Genomic DNA, 19,668 nt, shown 5'->3' with positions numbered 1-19,668 from the left:
ACCTACCCCGGAGATCTTCAAAAGGAGACTGGGTGCACACCTTGCTGGGTTTATTTGACCTTAGCTGTCTTTCCTGCCCAGAGCAGGCAGGCTGGACCTGATGATCTCACAAGATCCCTTCCAGCCCTAAACTCCTGTGAATCTGTGACTGCATGGTTCAGCAAAAGAACTCTGCTGGGGCTCACTAAAGCAAGCTTGCATGCCAGCCAGATTCCACATCAGGTAATGAGATTCTGCCTGTCTAAATTCCTCCTTTAGCTGCTGTTGAAGAAAGCATGCCTCTTTGAGTGCATCCCTGTGTACATTCCACTAGCAGGGCATGTGTGCTGCATAGTCCAGAGACAGAAGATTTTGCTAGCAGGGCCTCTTCCATTTATCTGCATATGTTATCAGTCTCCAGTGTTGTTCCAGGGTATAAAGGGTGGACCAGACCTCGCTCCTCGTCCTTTTCCTCACTCTTAGTTTGAGGAGAAGAACAGCTGTCTACAGTTAGCTTAGCTTGCTGTTTTTTCCATGTAACTCTCAAATAGTTATTCTTTCTTATATTTAGTTATGAATTTAGAAAGCCCAGGGTAGCTTCCACCCATATTTCTTTCCCTTCTCCCTTTGCCCCTTTTTTGCAACTAAGGAAAACATTAAACTTAAATCCTTTGGTTTTAAAAGCCATGTGGTCTCTCAGCATCCTTTTCCTTTAAATAGTGACCATGTTGCTTATTTCTGTTGTTCAAGGGAGGCTCATTCCCATCTACAATGCAGTACCTGCAAGTTATGTTCCTGGAGATTTTTAATCCTGGCCTGCAGATCTCCCTGTATAGCAGGCTCAAGAGTCCAAGAATCTTTCTTCCAGAGAGCCTTTCTGAACAGCCAGCATCAAAGGAATCCATCTCTTACAAGAAAAATGGGGCGAGAAAGACTAGTTTGTCTGAAAAGAAAAAGGACAAACTGCTTTCCAAATCCTTTTCATACAAATCTGTTTCCCTGCCTCATTCTAAGTACTAGTAGACTCCATGTCCTGCTACAGTTACAAGGGCTCTTTAGAAGTTTGATAGAAACAATATAGTACCCAAATCCAGATCAGCTATTGTGTACCCCAGTCCCATGAGCACAAGACTTTCTTTGGTCCCCAAATGGATGGTACCTACCTAGCAAACGTCTGCCTTTGCTATTGTGTGCACGTCTGGAGTGCTCTAATATTGCCCTGTCCGCTTTAGTGTCATTGGTACTGGGTAGAGAGAGGACTGCCACTCCACTCACCTCTGCACTGTCAGCCCTGTACATAGTATCAACTACTTTAGGAGTTCTAACTTACCTGAATCCCCATTTCCATCCAGAGGTATGATGGACTATGACAGATGTGATAGAGATATGATGGATATGATACTGAGATAAGAGCCTAGATCTTTGTCTACTGTGTATTCATTTCCAGTACCATCTGCAAGCCAGGGAACATTTTTACCAACCCCCATCTTTATGGCTTCTTTTGACTCGAAGTTGTCATACTCTTCATCTTTCTTGCCAGGTAGTGAAAAAAACATCACCTGCAGAGGCACTGAGTCCATGGGTGCTCCGGGGCTCAAGCACCCACCGGACAAAGAATTAGCAGGTGCTCAACACCCATGAGCCATATTGGGCAAGCCAGGTTGAAGTAATTTGCTGCCTCTTCTGGGCATGCACAAGGCTTGACACAGTAACCAACCCCTGTCCCCTTAAAAAAAAAAGCACCTACCAGCAAAAACCAAAGTCAGCGCCTATTATCACCTGTCTTGGTTATCTTTAGCTCATGGTTTATCAAGCAATTGTGATCCCTACCTTACTGTATGGAGCTATGGTGTAGCCAACATACAGAAAACACCTCAAGTTGCTGGAAAAGTATCATTAATGCTGCATGCAGAAGATCCTTCTAATCCAGTAGGAAGACAGCTGCGTTAACATTAACGTTGTCTTGCAAGCAAACACCATGAGCATCAAGGCAATGATCATCTGACATCAACTTCACTGGGCCAGCCATGTTATTCGGATGTCTGGGTCCAGATTCCAGAAGCAAGCTCGGTCAAGCTGTATACTCAAGAAGAGGGCAGAGAAAGTGCTTTAAGGACATCCTCAAGGTCAACTTGAAAAAAAAATGCAACATTGACATCCCGTCTGCCATGGTACCTTCTCCATAGGAACTGCTTCTTCTTCTGCTTCCTTGTTATACGCAAGGGTCGTTCTAGAATTGATGGGGCCTATACATGAGTCATCATTATAATCAAGGAAAGAGCTGTGTCCCTGAACAAGTGGTTGTTTCTCCACCTCTGCCCTTTCATCGTTCTCACCAGATGAAGCAGTGGTGGCATCAGTCTCCCACTTTCAGTTTCTTAGGATTTCATAATTTTACAGGATCTGATTAAAAAAATGTAGTGGTTCTGAAAAATTTTCTTCAGGAGACTCATTAAACTCCTCACAAACAATTAGCTAATCTTTCTAGGTCAAGCAGAATTATCCTTCCTGTAAATGCAGCAATTCTAGAACTGTTTGGATGGAGGCAAACTCTTACTACTATTGCACTTATTTAAAAAAATGATGGAAAACAAGTATTCTCTTTCAGCTGAATGAGTGCAGTATTTGAACTCGTATTCCATCCTTAATTCCCTTTTGGCCATGGCAGACAATAAAATAAACAATCAGCTACAAACAGACAACACTTTATGTCTGGCAAAGAGACAAAATGGCTCAACCTCTTCAAGAAGAAAAAAACATTCATCAACAAGTTTGTAGTTTTGAATTACCAATAGCGCCTGGCAAAATGTGATTTTATTTATTATTATAAAAGTATGCATGTGTATATGGAAAAATTTGATCCACGTTGCCATCACTGCTGCATTTTTTCTACTCAGTACAGCTGGAGACTTTTGGGTTATATCACGGCATCAAAGTCTGTTCCTGAACTCTTAGAAAGTGCATTAGTGCATGGAGCATCTACAAACACTTTCCAGCCTCCACCTGACAATTTCATTATGTTTTTGCTCCCAGTCATAATGAGTTTCTAAGATGCTCCTGAAGAGTCAGTGTAATGTCCAGACCCCTAATATAAGCTTCATTTGAGTGATTAGCTTCCTGTTCATTTCTTTCTCTCTCCATGAAGGTGGCTTTCCTTACAGCCTCACGATCAGCCAGGGTAGCCATGTATAAGAACTTTAATGCCTGATCCTCCTTATACTGTTTTTTCATCATGATGAGATATATGAAGTTTCTGCCTGAGTTCATTTTGGCTTTTCACATTAATGTTATTAATTTACCTGGGTTCTTTCCCATTCCAGTTGTGAAGAGATGACACTTCATTTATGAGATGTTAGAAAGGCCGTAGCCTTTTAAACCTTCTGTTTACAAAGGATAGAGCCCTTCAGACTATCTCCTAAATCTCGTACATCTCTGTCTTATAAGAATGAGAAATGAAACAATTTCACACTGTCTTTTTTGAAGCAGACCTTAGATTGCTTCCAAATTTCTTATGACCTTAATAAAGCACCAACACCTGGCAGTATAACGGATCACCCAGCAAGGGCCCAGGCAGCCTTAGTGGCATCTCTTAAAATGTTCCCATCATTGACATATTCAAGGCAACAACCTGATATTCCATTCATATACTTACTAAGCATTAGCATTAGAACTGTTTTCTGATCCGGATGCTTCTGTAGGGCAGGCCTTCAGTGACTGCTGTCATGAGGCTCTAGGAATCCACCACTTAGTTAACCGACATCTGCTTTTTAGACATGATGATCAGTATCCAGAATGGTAAAATCCAGACTACGTTATACAAGAAACCCACAGACCAAAATATGTAGCTGCACAAAACCAGCAATCACCCTAAACACACCAAGAAAGCTGTGATATACAGCCAAGCCCTCAGATACCACCGAATTTGCACTGAGGAGAACACCCAGGATTGCCATCTCACAAATCTCAAAAAGGCTTTCACTCAATAAGGACACTCCTCCAGGGAGGTAGAAAGCACATTTGAAGGAGCCACCCAGATACCATGTAAAGAATTGCTGTAGTACAGAAGGAAAATCCGCATGAATTGCACACCACTGGTTGTGACATATCACCCCTCCCTCGAACCTATACAGAAAATCCTCAAACAGTTGCAACTCATACTAGAAGGAGATCCAATTCTTAAAGAGATCTTCCCAGAACCACTCATCCTAGCCTTCAAACAAACACTAAACCTCACTAACCTCATCACCAGAAGCAAACTTCCTACAGCCCAAAATACACTGATCCAGACCATGCCATGACAAAAAATGCAAAACCTGCCAACATATCTCCAGTACCCCCACAATTACTGCATCCCACAAAAGAACCATCATCATTCCTGGATCTTACACCTGCACCTCCAGAAATGTTATATATTGAATCCAGTGCACCAAATGCCTGATGGAAAATATGTAGGAGAGACCAAACAACAACTGCGCACCAGAATGAATGCATAATATAAATCTGTCAAAGACAAGAATACTCTATTACCTGTGGGGGCACATTTCTCACAAGAAAACCACTCTCTCTCCAATCTCTCAGTTCTAATCCTCAAAGGGAATTCACAAAACACCTTTCAAAGACCAAGCCTATGAACTTCACTTCATCAACCTGCTGGATACAAAAAATCATGGACTAAATATAGACATTGGATTTATGACGCATTATAACTTGCCTAACATCTGACTCCTCAGGTACCTCTCCACTAGTTACCAGCTATATTCATTCCCCTCCTCCCCGCCTGTCTCTCACCCGCTGATTCCTCAGTTTACATCTTCACTGACTGCCTTTCTTGCATGCTTACCAGCCTCTGGCTTCTTTGCTATTCATTCCATCCAGGAAGAGCACACACTAACTGCAGATTCTTCCTCAGCCTGACGAAGGGTATTTATACCCGAAAGCTTGCTAAGAAGAATCTTTCCACCTATTTGATTTGGTCTAATAAAAGATATCAGATTTACCTTGTCTGTCTCTTAGTTAATACAGTGCTTTAGCAACATTCACCATGGAAGAATATACCTAAAAACAAGTATTTGAAGAAGAAAGGAAAGTCAGTAACATTACTGTAAACTGAGCTCTTTAAGTCATGTTGTCCCATGTGTTCCATTACCTGCCCTCAGAATATATTTAGAAGGAGCCTCAGAGGCTATCTGGTCAGATACAGATGTGCTATCCCTAACCATCCCAAAGGCATACCCAGGCTTATCCTTCTTCCAAAGAAGCAGGTTTCACAGTTTCCTTGGGCAACTTGTTCAGCTGTTCTGTCCTATTCCACTTTGGATCCCTATATTAAACTGCATGAAAAGAACTGGAATGCTGGTTGGTCCCATACTGCTCTTTATGGTCTTACAAAAAGGCATAAAGTTAGGCAAGGCCTGTTTGTCGGCCAATTAGACATCGCTAGCATAATCTTTGTCCCTTCCCCCTCCACCCAAGGGACAAATACTCTTCTTGAAGAATTGTAGTTTTTGTACTGGTAACTATCTTTTCTGTCTTCTCTGCTTGCAAAAGGCTAATCTATGAAAAGTGTCACTGTGAGCTATGAAGCACATTTATGTTCCATTCCAGAGCTGGCTGCATGTTGTTGGTGGGTGATTTTATTCCCCGTATCCTTTTTTTAATACATACTCTGGGCCCTTTGGGATGAAGTTGTCTCTGTAAATGTGAAAACAACAATTATAATTTTATTTTATTTACTGAGGGAAGATGCACAGCAGCTGTCATGCTGCACTGCATATCTAATTGTGAATTCTAGTTCCAGCTGGTAGATCAAAACTGAAAGGCAGAGCCTTGGGATGCAAAAGGTCAAACAAAATGCTGAGGCTCCTGATCTTTTTAAACATGTTTGTTTAATATGAAGTGGTCTGCTGAGATTGTTTTTCCATCCAGAATAATCAGTATATGCTGACTAATGGGAGACACTAAGGAGCTAAGGAACAGCAATTAAATGTATAGGAGAAGGCTGTTGAATACTTTCATGAGCCTGTAAAGTACAAAAAGCCGGAACAAGCAGCCTCAAGGTCATGTAACCTTTAAGGCTGTTAACAAGAAAAAACTATAGGGTACAAGTAGGGCATTTTGTGATTCCATGTCTACAGACTTTGCCACAGAATCCATCTGGTGTCAGAAACTTTTAACAGTTTCCCTGTGCAAAACACAACCTGCTTTTTCACTCCTAAACATTTCAATTTCATGCAATACTGTGCTGATCATGTTACCTGTTTTCATATTTAATTCTTTGAATTTTTTTCCTTTTTGAGATCACTTAATGCTGCCTCAGAAAGTAGGGGCTTACCATAGAATTTAGACTCCCTAAAAGTATCCAGGGCCTTTCCCACGGTAGCATGTGCAGAATTCTTTTTAGAGTTTTGCAGTCCTGGCTCATATACAGGTAGAGTAGTTCTGTTGCCCAGGCCATTACAAATAGACCTGCATTGTGGCGGTTAAATCAAATGTTCCTGAAATCATTTAACATGTTGTTCACATTACACTGGGATGAATATGCTTTTCCAAGAAGTCCTCTGACCTTCATCATGTGTCATCTCTAACAGTTAATATAAACTCTTTCCTTATGGTCAGTAAAGAGCATGAAAAAAATGTTCCATTTAGAAATAGTTTTCTGTCAATGCAGTTAGTATCTATGAATTTGTCATGATAAAATAAATAACATAGTTTGTACTTGTTGGTACATTCCATAAGTGTACCAAGAGACTTTTCCCCTCCTGAATTCCAAAAATGTGCCAGCTTCAATTTTCATTTATTCATAGTCAATGGGAGAAAGAGAGAGAGCACATAAAATCTTAATTTTTTTCACCCACATTTTCCTCCGAAAAATTGGTCCTATGACATTACTTTAGCAACAGCAAGAAATGTTCTGGGACTTACTAGTTGGGGATTGTGATGGAGGAGGATTCCAGGGTATTTTGTGGTGGAAGAGGACTCTAGGGTTTTTTTAGACAAGGGCAAGAGCAAAACTGTAGACTGTAGTTGATCCCTTTGTATTCAAACTTTCACGAGCAGAAGATACACATTACCAGAATGTTCTGCATTAATAATGCATTTTGTATGTTTTCAAAATTCTTAGGAATTCACAATTTTTTCCTGTTTAATTTTGCTGCTCATTTTTGAACTTGTGGAATTATGCTTATTTCACAAAAGCATAAAGAAGATTAATTAGTTGCAAAGCACTTTAAGATCATCTCATGAAAGGTTTGATAGGAATGTGTTATGTGTAATCCTGGCCTCCATTAAGTCAGTGGGACTTGTGCTATTTTTGATGGCTAGAAAATGGCATTTACAGGTTTGCATTTGGGAATTGGCTTGTAGGTCAAATAAATATTGCATTAGAACAATGATTCAGGGCAACAGCAAGGGTTAATTGATTTCAAAAAGCCTGTTTGTGACAGTTTCTTCAAGGCCCACTGTGTCTGACACAGACAAGCAGCAAGCAGAAAGACAGGCTGGGAAATTAAAGACATGTACCACACAATTCCATAACATGAGATAAAGTGGCACCAGGTCACATAGTGCCTAATTGCAGAACCCTTGGAATTTCTGATTTTGGGGAACAGACTAAATTAAGAGAAGGCCAGGAAAGCCAAAATTAGGATGTGTGCACGTGATGGGTTTGTGAAACTAAAGAATATGCTGACAGGACAGAATGTGGACAGTATGACGACCACAGAGAGACCAATTAGCGATGCTCAAAGATGAAGAATCATCAAAGGACAGAAAGAACAGTATCCCAGGGGGTCAGTTACTGGGGGACAAGAGGCCCCTCCTGTAGCAGAATCCAGGATGGGGACAGCCCGTCCCTGTATGAAAAGCCCTGAAGCCAAGGCAAACTTACCAGTTTCAGGCAGGGGAGAGATGGACAAGCTGCACTGGCACAAAGTGCCCGCATTTTCCGGTTGGAGACAGCACAGATGGGTGACGTCATCCCAGGATACTGTCTCGGACTGCCAAAGCCGACTTGAGGTGATTTAATAATTGCTCGTTCGTTGGGCGGGCTGGTGAATAGAGAGGCCGAGAAAGCTTTATGGTTGTAAAACTTTACTTACGTCGCTTGTGGTTGCGACGAAAACGGTCCAGTCGTCTGAACAACTACGCTAGTTGTTCCAGCTGGCAGGGCTCAGGCCAGCACGTCCGTCTACAAATCAGGCCGGCAGGGAAAAGGATACGTCTGGGATCGCGCTCGGCGACTGGGAGAAGAATCAATAGATGATCAGTCTATTGATCAGCTCAGCCACGAGTCAGATCTCTCCAGAGGCACTCTGCAGCGTGCTCAAAGTTCTCCGACTTGGGCGGAAGTCGCGCAAAATTTTAAACGGCTAGCAAGCCAATCACTAGCCACCACTCAGGAATAATTTAGAGCTGGCCAATAGCGGGACACTAATTTGCATTCGAATGGCGGGAACTCTCTTGCACCAGGGGTTTTCTGCTGCAACAGAAAACCTCTTACTTTGCAAGAGGCTCTCATGTGATGGGAAAATTCCACCGTGCCGAGGCACCAAAATCACTGGGTTGTGACAGATACTGCCTGACTAGGATAAAAGCCGGTACCGGGAGAAACATGGGGGAAGTACCATGGGGAGTGGACGGTGAAGGTGCTTCCCGCACCAGACATAGGCGGTGCCGGCAGCAAACGAGGGAACCAGAGTTGGACCCACCAGAGGGGTCGATAGCCAAGGAAGGCAGCTGGGTCCACTCCAGGGGACTGCTGGGACCACCGGTGCCAGGCCAGTGAGTTGGGATGGGCCACAGACCTACACTTGGTTCTTCCGTTAATTTCTTCCCTTTTTTCCTTTCTTTTGCTTCCGGGGACGGCCTAGAGAGACCCCGAGGCGAGGGTTGGGACCATGGGCGGCACTCCAAGGGTAGGGGCAGCCGGGCCATAGCCAGAGACCTGGCGGAAGAGTGGGGACAGCTTAAACATCTCAGGGAGAAAACGACTGGGAGGAATCATCTGTAGCCCAGCCAATGAGAAGAGTGGGGAGAGTCAACACTGGAGGGCAAGCCGGAACAACAGCAAGTGGCCATCCTGGAGGCTGGTGTACGGATGGAGTGTAGGGGAGGTGGAGCTCCACGGATACCCACCAGGAGGTGCAGCTGATCTGTGGGGGACCACAGGAGGGGAGCCCACCACTGAAACGAAAATCGAAGTCATGGCAAGTGAGTCTCTGGGCTTCCCTCGAGGAGATCGTGGGCTCTCTCTGAGACCACTGGAGCTTACACAGCAGCCAGCACCAGGAGCATGTGCCATGGCGGCGAATGAGCACCTCCTTGAGACCAGGCAGGCACAAACAGAAATCGAGGGATTTTAGAGCAGCAAAAGGTCCCTGAGAGGGGAACCCAAGGCCACTGTGGACAGAGAGCATACCACCAGCCTGTCTTACTCACTTGACTTGTGGCGGGGTGGGGGTCTCAGCCTCCAACCTCCAGGCTGCTGACATTTGACATTCAAGAGAGAATCACATACTGGCCAGATGTACCTTCCCTTAACGACATCCCTGGGACTTATAGATATAGACTTGTTTGCATTATTCTTATCTGCTATCACTGTGTAGCAATAAAAATAGCTTATTATTGAATGGAGAGGTCGCAGTCAGTCTGAGGGTTTGGGTCCACCTGGAACAAAATATCTGGGTCATAAATCCACTGCCAACACCATTGACTTCAATGGATCTAGACTATTACTTACTGTTAAACACTAGAAAATGTGCTTCAGGAAGTTATGCTGTATTGGCAATGAGACACAGTTTAATGGACTATATTTTCATCTTAAACATTTATGCCTCTATTCCCAAATAAAACCATTCACTAGTTAATAAATTATCTAGATCAATAGGTCACAACATTTTACCTGGATACCCCTACACTGAGCCCCATAGCTGTAGTCAGGCTAAGATTTCAGTCTTCAAGATTCAAAGCTGTTATATGCTTCAGGCAGGGAACAGGAGAGACCAAGATGTCAGCAGTGCCAGCAAAGAATGGGTGAGGTGAGACACTCCCAAATGATGCCGGCAGGCAAACCACACCTCATGCTGCAGAGGAAGGGAAAACGCCCAAGGTCCCTGGCAGTCTGACCTGGAGGAAAATTCCTTCCTGACCTTGAGTCTGGCAATCATGTGAGCTAGACACATTGGCCAGGCATCTAAGAAAGAGGAGTCTCTGTATTACCTTAGAATGAAGGGGTACCCTGGCTTCAAATGAAGCCAGTCTCTGAGGTTTCAAAGGAGGGCCAAAATAAGCTCCAGAAAATATCCTGACCCCTGCATATGACTGGCTAAAAAACTGAGGCATGAGATTTGATTATGGTTAATGTCTTAATGCAGAGCTGCCACTGTTAGAGCATCCTGATGACAATGCAGGTGGTCCTGCTCATGGCCCAAGAAGTAAAAAGATGAACAGGGGGATTCAGATTAACAGGTTCCAACACCAGAAGGGACCATCATGACCACTGCACCTAACACCTCCCTACCCCTCTGTCATGGCAATGGAATTTTTTTTCAAGGAGCTGGATTTAAAATATATCCCTTTTAGAAAACAAACTAATCATAGGCAACACAACCTGAATCCACATCTCCCATCTTAAGCTGTTACAATATTTAATTATCTTGTCTGCTAGGAAATTGTGCCTTCATTTCAAGGTTCAATTCATTTTGACTTCCAGCCGTTGGATTTTGTTCTTGTCAGTGAGGTTGAAAAGACCTGCCATGGATGTCTTTTCCAGGTGTTAAGTGCCTATACATACTGATCAAATTACCTCTTGACTTTGTCTTTGATAAACTGAATAGATTGCTATCCTTAAACTTCTTGTAAGACTTATTTTTCAGCCCCTTAATCATTTTTGTGGTTCTCTTTTTAACTTTTCCCACTATTTCTATATCTTCCCCAGGGTGTAGACATCAGAAGCAGACAGTTATTTTGAGAGCAACCTTATCAGTGTTGTGTGCAGAAGCAAGATCAAGATAATTTCCCTAATTTTACTTGAGATTCCTCTTTTACACACCCTAGATTGTATTGGCATGGTGCTCATGGCATGGTGCTTATATGTAGTGACTGTCTCTGAGTCACTGCTTAGCTATATTAAAATGGATTGTGGTTGGACTGTGACCATCAAACTAGAGGATGCAGATCCCTCTCTAATAGTTATCTAGCCTCATTATTTTCTGCCTGCTGCTATCTTTGTTTCATCGTGAAATTTTACCAGCAGAGATTGTAGGTCTTTGTATAGAACATTGTTAAAATTATTAGTGTTGCACCAAGCACCAGTTCCGTGGGAGAAGGAGGTCTGCTGGAAACAGGCCTTACTCATTGATACCACCCAAATAACAGCTACATTTTGAGATCTGACAATGAGCCAGTTTTTAATGCACCCAAAATGTGTTCTGCTAATTCCATATAGTATAAGGTTTGTGGTTTATTTATTTATTTATTTATTACTCAGAATGTCATATTACCAAGTCACATTTGTGAGAAATGCAAGTATAACACATCAGCACTATGGTTTTTGTCAGCTGGACCTTGTCAAATAAAAAAGGAAGTGTATTTGTTTGACAACATCTACAGTCCATGAAACCATGCTGGCAGCCTTTCATTTTATTTATATCTTCTAATTCTTTGTTGATTACCTTGTTTCATTATTTTTTCCTGTAATGAGAACTAAGTCATCTGCTTTCCTCCCCACTTTTTAGCAGAAAAGATAAATTTGCAAACCACAGCAACAAAACTAACTGGAAATCAATTAAATAAGTTACTATGATAATGTGATGATTTCTAGCCTGATGAGAAGGAAGGTGCCAACACATCTTCAGGTTCAATTTAAAATAGAAGTCATCCCAACTCTTCTAAGTACAGTATATGATAATCTACCACAAGTTAGCAGGAAGTAAAGAATGGCTGTATAATTGTGCCCTAAAGTTTGAGTGAGACTGGTAGGCATTGGTTGTAGAGAAAAAAAAATCCTGGTTTCAAGAGGCAAGTACTATAAAAAGTTTTGTGGATTTTTTTATTTTTTTTTTTGCTTAAAGGGCAGAGTTGATATTTGCATCAAACAAGGGTTGTGCTTGTCTTTGCCCACGCATGGACTGAACGTTCCTTCTCTTGTGAAGGCACAAAGTTCAACAGCAAAACCATATGCATTGTGCCAAATGACAAAGTGATGTAACAGCGAAAAGAAAACCATGGTCAATCTCTTATTTTGAACACTTCTATTAGCTCACAGTTTTAGCAAATCGGAACCCTCAGGCTCTTTTGAGTTATTCCTCTAAACATAAGTACTAGTATAGTCTGCTGAACCTGGAGAGCCATAGTCTCCTAACTGCTCTTCATACCTTTTACAAAAGTATGCCTTTAAAATCTATGCCAGATGGACCAAGCATGGTACAGATTAATCACCAAAAGGTGTCGTTCCGTGTAAAGGATATCGGTACATGGCTGTTGCACTATGCACATATTCTTTTTCTGGATGTGACGGGAGTACGTGGTCTTTGAAGAAATGTAGTGACAATTTACTTTTGTGATGCTGGGTGCCATTCTGTCTCTCTTCATCACACGAACAAGAGTCCCTGGGCAGCATTACTTCCTAGGAAACTTGGCAATGATTTTGGGGCTACGTTCCAGTGGAGAATAGAAATGCAAGCGTTTGAAATTTACTCCCATTTAGTAGAGGGGTGATGGTATTTACTTGTAATGTATTAACAGAGGCACGTGGCTTAGTGTATGGGGAGTCAGGAGGTCTGGATTTTGTTCCTGGCTCTGCCACTAGCCTGCTAAGTGACTTTACATGAGTCCCTTTACTTCTCTGTGCCTTGATGTCTCTGTCTGTGAAATGGGTATAGTGATACTGACTTACTCTGTAATTGTGCTTTATGAAGCCTTCATAAAAAATGCTATGCAAGAGCAAAGTAGGACTATCCAGTTTGACTTCTGGTATATGAACACCAAAGTTCTGAGCATGCTGATAACATGCAGCAATGGCCATCTGCCCATCATGATGTCAAATTTCTACTTACCTCTTGGCACCTGTACAGTTGATACTGCTATTGTGGGGGCCCATTCCTGCAAACATACTTTTGATTAACTGTTCACACAAGCAACTCCACTTCAGGAAATGAAGATACTTATTTATGTGTGAGAGTGAGGATAGGGCCTGAGGCTGTTAGTAAGTTGCTCTGGCTGTTGGCAAAGGGCGGTGTGATCCCAAGACAGCATTTCTCAGACAGTTTTCTGTCTGCCTGTGTTAAATCCTTAGTCTTTCTTTGATTTGGTCTTTTTCTCATACCAGGTGTAGCTACATACCTGCCCCTTGTGCAGTCAGTTCTCCTGTGAGGTGGTGTTGCACACTATTATATCAGAATATCAGTGTCTTACACACTGCATGCAAAAGTGAATGGAGAATCCAGCCTTGCACACTTTCACATGCAGCCTCTAGTTTAACTGCCCACAATTTGCCACAACTACAGGGAGCGGAGCCCAAAGCTGCCACATGCCCAGCATCAAATCAAAGGAAGAGGCCTTTTGATGACCTCTTACTCCTTCCTCCTAAAAAGCAAAGAAGTTTTTAATGCATAAAACAGATCACTGATTTTTACCTGATTTCTAGTAAAACCTCTTTTAGCTTTGACATTTTGCATTGTGTTGTGGTGGGAGGAATTCTGCACGCAAGCCTAACCATGATTTTCTTTCGACAGATCAAAGGAAGAGAGAGAGAGCTACTGGATGAGAAGGAGTTCTCTGAAGCCATTGGAAAAATACACAAAGCTGTGGAGCTAAAACTATCAGAACTTAAATACCAGTGTGCCCATAAAAAGAATAAAATGCATGGCCCATGCAGACTAGTATTTAAGGACAAACATCCTGCAAGCAAAATGGGTTTTGGCAGATCCAGAGCCAAGGAGGCACTTATGAATGTCAGTGCCAGTGAATTGATCAATGAACTGAGAATGAAAGAGGCCAGGCTGGAGAAAGAGCTAAAGCAACTGCAGGAAGAGTGCAGGCATAAGCTGACTGAGGTTGCGGATGGGATGGACAGCGTGATTTGTATACCTCCTATGAAGAGATAATGCTGCAGGGAAGAAGGCAAAGAAATAGAGCGCTTTGATCCAAGCACATTACAAATCGTGGGGTGGGCGTGGGGGAGGCAAAAAGCTGAATGTCATTTCTAATTTTCAGCCTTGAAAATGCCACTTGTCACTGTTTCATGAGACAGATCCGGGCTGTAACACTGCTTCCCTAGTGGTTCTACCCTTGCCAATTAAATTCTGCAGCGGGTCTAATGAACTTTTGAGATAAATTTTAAATCATTCCTTTATCTCTCAGACTTCTGATGCTTCCACTAGGAGCTGGGTTCCCTTTTAGAGCACTCAGCTGCTAGACATAATGTACTTGTGAGTCTGTGGTCTGAAAAACAGATTACATCTGGCAGCAAATCAAGGTACTGGGCAGAGATACCCTTGGCTTTCCATGCTGAAAGGCATGTAGAGCACCAGGTATGAAATACATTGGCAACACGCAGGGAAGGCTGTTATGTTGTTCAGGTAGTTTGCATATCCGTGGTAAGGCTGCTGTTCAGAGTTACCACAAAGCCAGATACAAATGCTTTATGGTAAATAAAGAGACATCTTCTGCCTTCACTGGTGTTAGGCACTTGGTTCACATTCTCAAGGAAAATCCCTCTGTTTTACAAAACTACTGAGTTATGTACCCCACTGGTATAATTTATGGATCTGCTAGAGAATCTTTTTGTTAAGTAGAAATACAGCATTACATTTCAAGCTTTGCAAAACTCCACAGTCTCTACTCCAGAGACTCTGTCCCCCTAAGAACATGAAGCTTTTCATTTAGTTTTGGCATTCTGTCCCTCTCTGCTCACTTACAGGAAGAAATATATTTATATTTTATGTATATACCTCCAGAAATAAAAGCAGTTTGCTTTGCATTTTTGAATTGCGATGAGCAGTGGTATTTCTACAATCCAACCTAGTAATTCATCTCAGCTTGTCTGTATGAGTGTGGTCAGCAGTTGCCCCTTAGAAATTCAAGTGCATTTGAGGACATTGTTATTTTCAGGTATTTGTATCATTATCATTGTTCTTTTGTGAGTTGAAGTGGGGCTACAAGGAGGGGCATGGACTGATTATCCCTTACACTGCCCTTTTGGGAGTTATTTACTGCAGCGCTCAGTCAGTGTGAAATGCCAAAGCAAAACTGCCTTACAGCATCACTAGCATTTCTTATGCGTTTAGCACAAGTGGAAATGACTAGAAGTATAAGTCAATAAAGGACTAAACTTGCCAGGATACTTATGTGCCCAGCATTGGCCTGAGAGTGATTTCACCAACCTGCCATGGCCATAAGAGTGTGCCTAACTTGTGCCATACAGAGTCGGTGGTAGCCACCCTCACTTTCCAGACAGAGACCCTGCCATATTCCACAAAGAACAAGATGGAGTAGGGCATGGTGGATGTGAAGTCTCTGGGGGCCATGCTGCAGACTGAGTCACAGAACTTTGGACTCTATGAGCCATGGGCTGACTAAGTTCTGGGCACTTACAAAGTGTGGGTAGAGAAGAGGCGGGCAGTTATTTCAGGTGGAGGGCTGATTACTGAGTTTTGGCAAACCACTGAGGGCTGCATGGGTAGCCCTGCCTCTTGACGGGTGCCTCTGCTTCTGGTTGCCATCTTGAGACCAGAAGTCTTGCCCCCAACCCCTGACTTTTGCCACCAGAAATCCTTCCCCTTGTCCCCTGGAATTACTCCTTTCAGCAAGGGGTTTTGCCATTTCTGAACCAGAAAAATACCAAATTATAGTCTAAAAATCAAACACGTACTACAACATTCATTAATTTCAAAAAATATTTTATTTTTACATGTGTTTGTGTAGTGTACATAGAGGTGATAAAATAATAGTTTAAAATGAAGTCTTACTCTTGTATATTGTGTGGGGGTGTGGGTGGGAGGGTGGAGATAGGTTTGTAGGGTATGGTGGGGATTTGTGGGGAAGGTGGATAGGTGGGTGGGTATGGGTTTTGTGGGGGGGCTGTGAGTGTGTGGGGGGAAAGGTGGCTGCAGAGGGTTGTGGCTTGCATGGAGCGGGAGGGTTTGCCCACAGCCTGCCCCCTCCCCCCTGCAGCAGGTAGAGCCCCTGCCAGCATGTCCTGCAAGCCTGGACTCTGTGCTCCTGCCACTCCTAGCCCCAGGGTACTGGCACTGGCCCCGTGTTCCTGCTTGCTGCACTTGCCCGCACTTGCCCCCCGTTTGCCATTGCTGCCCTTCTCCTGTCACTTCCTTCCAGCCCTGGCTGCTCCAGCACCATGTACCAGCTGCGGGCCAGATTTGCTGCTGCAGCTGTTTAGTTCTGCTGCTGGCTCCCCCTGGGTCCTACTTCCCCTGGCTCCTGTCATCTTTGTCAGGCAGCCAGGGGCAGATAAATATTAATTTTCTAAATTTTTTAGGGGCCCCGCAAGCCAGATAGATTGGCCTGGCAGGCTGGATTTGGCCTGCGAGCTGAATTTTGCCTGCCCCCTGGGGTAGAGGCAACCTAGCTACAGGGACAGTGATCACACTGAGCTTGCCCATACTGTGCTGACGGCTAGCAAGGGTGCATCCTTGCAGGTGGCAGTACTAAAGGGACGTTCAGTTCTGGCAATGAGCCCTGCTGTGGCCTTTATTAGACCTTACTCTGTAAGCCAAATAAATGTTAATTGACTTCCTGTTGTTGGGCTTAATGGAGCAGTCGCACAGTAAGGTGAAAAACCTGCTCTGACTGCCCTTCACCTGCACAGCTGTAACTTGCCACTAGAGGCTTGGTGAGCAGGGACAGGACTAGGGGCAGGACGCTGCTCCCATATGGCAGAGCAGGGGCCCACCACTGTCAGTTGCAGTGAGACCAGAGAGACTTGGGGAAGCAGTTTCCCTGGGGCTCTCTTATCTCACTGAAACTGCCAGAGCAGCTCTGCGCTGAGAGCAGGGCTGCTTTTTTGGGCTCTCTGGTCTCATCAAGTTGGGCAGCTCCACACTGAGAGCATAGCTGCTAGGGCTTAAGCCCAACAGCCTCACTCTCAGTTTCAGAGCCACTGTTAATTTCAGCAAGACCAGAGAGCCCCAGAGAAGCTGCTTCCCCTGGTCTCTGTGGTCTGGCTGCAACTGTGACACAGTGGCTCCACACTCCCGGAGAGCAGCAAGCTGCCTGGCTCCCTGAATGTGTGGGGGGAATTAAAAGGGGGGAGGGCATTCTAAAAATCAGGAGATTTTTAGAATCCCCTCCAGGAGACTGGGGCACTGCTCCAGCTGGGCAGGGTGTCCCTGGCTCCATGCACAGGTGAAGGGGATTTTCTCTCCTCCTTCCCCCCACCCTGTGCTTGCTGCAGGCCTGGAGTCACTCGCTCTGCCTTGTGGAAGCAGGAAGCCAGTCCTTCCCCCCACGCGTTCAGGGAGATGCGGGCACTCTGCCCAGGTCTCCTGGGCAGCAGCAAGCAGGGGGTGGAGGGGTAATTCCCTCTGTGCTTGATGCTTCCTGGTAGACCAGGGCTGCACTTTGGTCAGGGAAGGTATCCCTGGCTCGCTGCACTTGTGTGAGGAAGGATTGGGGGGCAGGTTCCCCACCCTGCCTGGCGTGGGGGGTGGACTATAGAAAAAAAAGGATTGGGCCCCTTAGAGCTCAGGCAGTGCCCAGCTGGCCAGCAGCTCAGCCCCCCTGCACTGCTGCTGGCCAGGTCCCCGGCTGAGCTCCAAGGGGCCCAATCCTTGTTTCTCCAGAGCTCACCCCTGGAGCTGCTGGCAGGAGCAGAGCCGGCCCAAGTGGAGGCGGGAGGCACTGTGGCCCTGCTCTGGGACTGCCTCTGCCCAATGTCCCCAGAGGGTGAGGAGCTGTGTGTGGCCCCACTGTTCCTCCTGGGATGCTGGACAAATTTGACTTGGGCAGAACATTTTTGGGAAGTGGCCACATGGTAATGAAACAGGAACAAAATTAGGTGGATTGGAGATAATCCTGCCCCGAAGTAATGTAACTCTAAGGTGAATAATGAGTACTTTAAGCTACTTAAAAGGTGTTAATGTGCAGCCAGGCAGGAAGCTAAGAGCTCCAGAAGCTCCCTAAATTTATTGTGTAACAAAGCCCTGAGTAGAGTTTTTCCCATGAGCAGCTTGTTTGAAAGGCCAGGGGCTACTGCTTTGTGATAAGTACTTGTTATAACTACAGCAGCTGTTGCCAGGACCATCATGCCTGCCCAGCAGTTTATCAAGGATCCTCAGGCAATTCTCACCTGACACTTCTCCACAAAGAGCTGCTGCACAAACACGAATACTGTCTGGCCTTCAAAAACCTCCTCCACAGAGAAGGGGGACCCAAGTGCTGCTGACCTACTTCAGCCTGCTCATGTGCTGTGAGAAGTGCCGTTTTGTTTTGTTAACAGCTATGGAAGAAGAATATTTATGGTCTCTGATTTCCTTACAAGAAGGTTCTTGGCCTCTGTCATCTGACCTTTGGCACTCTCCATTAAAGAATTAATTTAGGCCCATTTTCCGCAGGAAATTATATGGGCAATAGTAGTGAGCTTACCTTAGAGCACTTTAAGAAGAGGACCTCAGCATTAATTCCTCTGCAGGTCTGGACAGTTTTCCTCCACCTTTAACGTATGTCATGAAGAATATTTTGATTTCTCAGTCTTGAAAGAGAATGGCTATATTAAAAATAAAATCCTGAGTCCCATCCACTGGGGTACTTAGCTAAGAACTGTGGCCAGGTACCACTGATTTCTGAGCGAGTGCAAATCTGGAAGTGGATTCTGCACGTCTAGTCCGTTTCTAGCCTCTGGCTTTCTGGAGCCTTGCCATATTGCTGTGTGCCAAGTCATATTGTGCTGCTGTCCATTTAAGTTAGCAATCTTCACTCTGGTGTTAATACCAGGACATGAACTCATTTCCTAACTGCAAATCTTTGTCAGTACGCAGTGGTTTCAATGCAATGTGTTTTAATATTCATCTGTGAATCCCATTTCAGCCAGGACTAGAACTTGCAGAGCTTACACCCCCTGCTTGACCCTGAAGAATTATTTTCTTTCTGGTGAGATGTAAAAATTATGTTGCTATAAAAGAAAAAAAGGCACTAGGGGGAGAGTCCGAGGCAGCCGCATTTACCACATGACATAAGCAAATCTTAGTCCCAAGCAAGCTGTGTTATTAAAGGGACGCTGTCAGAACAAACATATTAAAACCATGATTACTTGCACTGGTACTAACATCTAGGGACGATGAAACAGGAAGTAGCTTAGCATTCAGTTGTCTATTTACTACTGATGCTATTTGTTTACTTTGGGCACCTGACACAACCTTTTCAGTGCAGCTAGATGATCCTGTTTAACTTTCTAGATTGAATTTCTCATGGCCTTTCACTTTCTGTAGTCATTTATGCTCCATCTGAAGTGGGTTTAAAAGGCTACCCCTGATGAGAGGTGAGTAGAGAATTCTGACCTTGTAATAGAAAATTCTGACCTTGTAGTATTATGCACATTCATTCCTCCTTCCTCTCCTTCCCGCCCACCCCTTCACTTCCTACTTTGGACAAGTTTGAATGCAACCAAAGACCAGGTGTGAGGCCCTGTATTTCTAATGGGTTGAAATGCCTAGAAGACATCTAGGGCATACATGAACT

General features: G+C 44.1%; 1 protein-coding gene across 4 annotated transcripts in view; it reads left to right on the top strand.

Moving 5' to 3' along the window:
• TEDC1 (tubulin epsilon and delta complex 1) overlaps positions 1–14,956 on the top strand; it is a 155,415-nt gene extending 140,459 nt beyond the window's left edge. For all 4 annotated transcript variants that reach the window (XM_059728257.1, XM_059728256.1, XM_059728258.1 and 1 more), the window contains one exon: positions 13,710–14,956. In XM_059728257.1, coding sequence (XP_059584240.1) covers positions 13,710–14,081 — 372 coding nt within the window. In that variant the 3' untranslated portion in view covers positions 14,082–14,956. The remainder of the gene's footprint in view (positions 1–13,709) is intronic.
• Positions 14,957–19,668: the final 4,712 nt, after the last annotated feature.

The sequence above is a fragment of the Alligator mississippiensis genome, chromosome 5, assembly GCF_030867095.1.
Source record: "Alligator mississippiensis isolate rAllMis1 chromosome 5, rAllMis1, whole genome shotgun sequence".
Classification (NCBI taxonomy): Eukaryota; Metazoa; Chordata; order Crocodylia; family Alligatoridae; genus Alligator; species Alligator mississippiensis.
The sequence above is the reverse complement of the archived record's forward strand: the minus strand, read 5'-3'. Positions and strand labels throughout refer to the sequence as shown.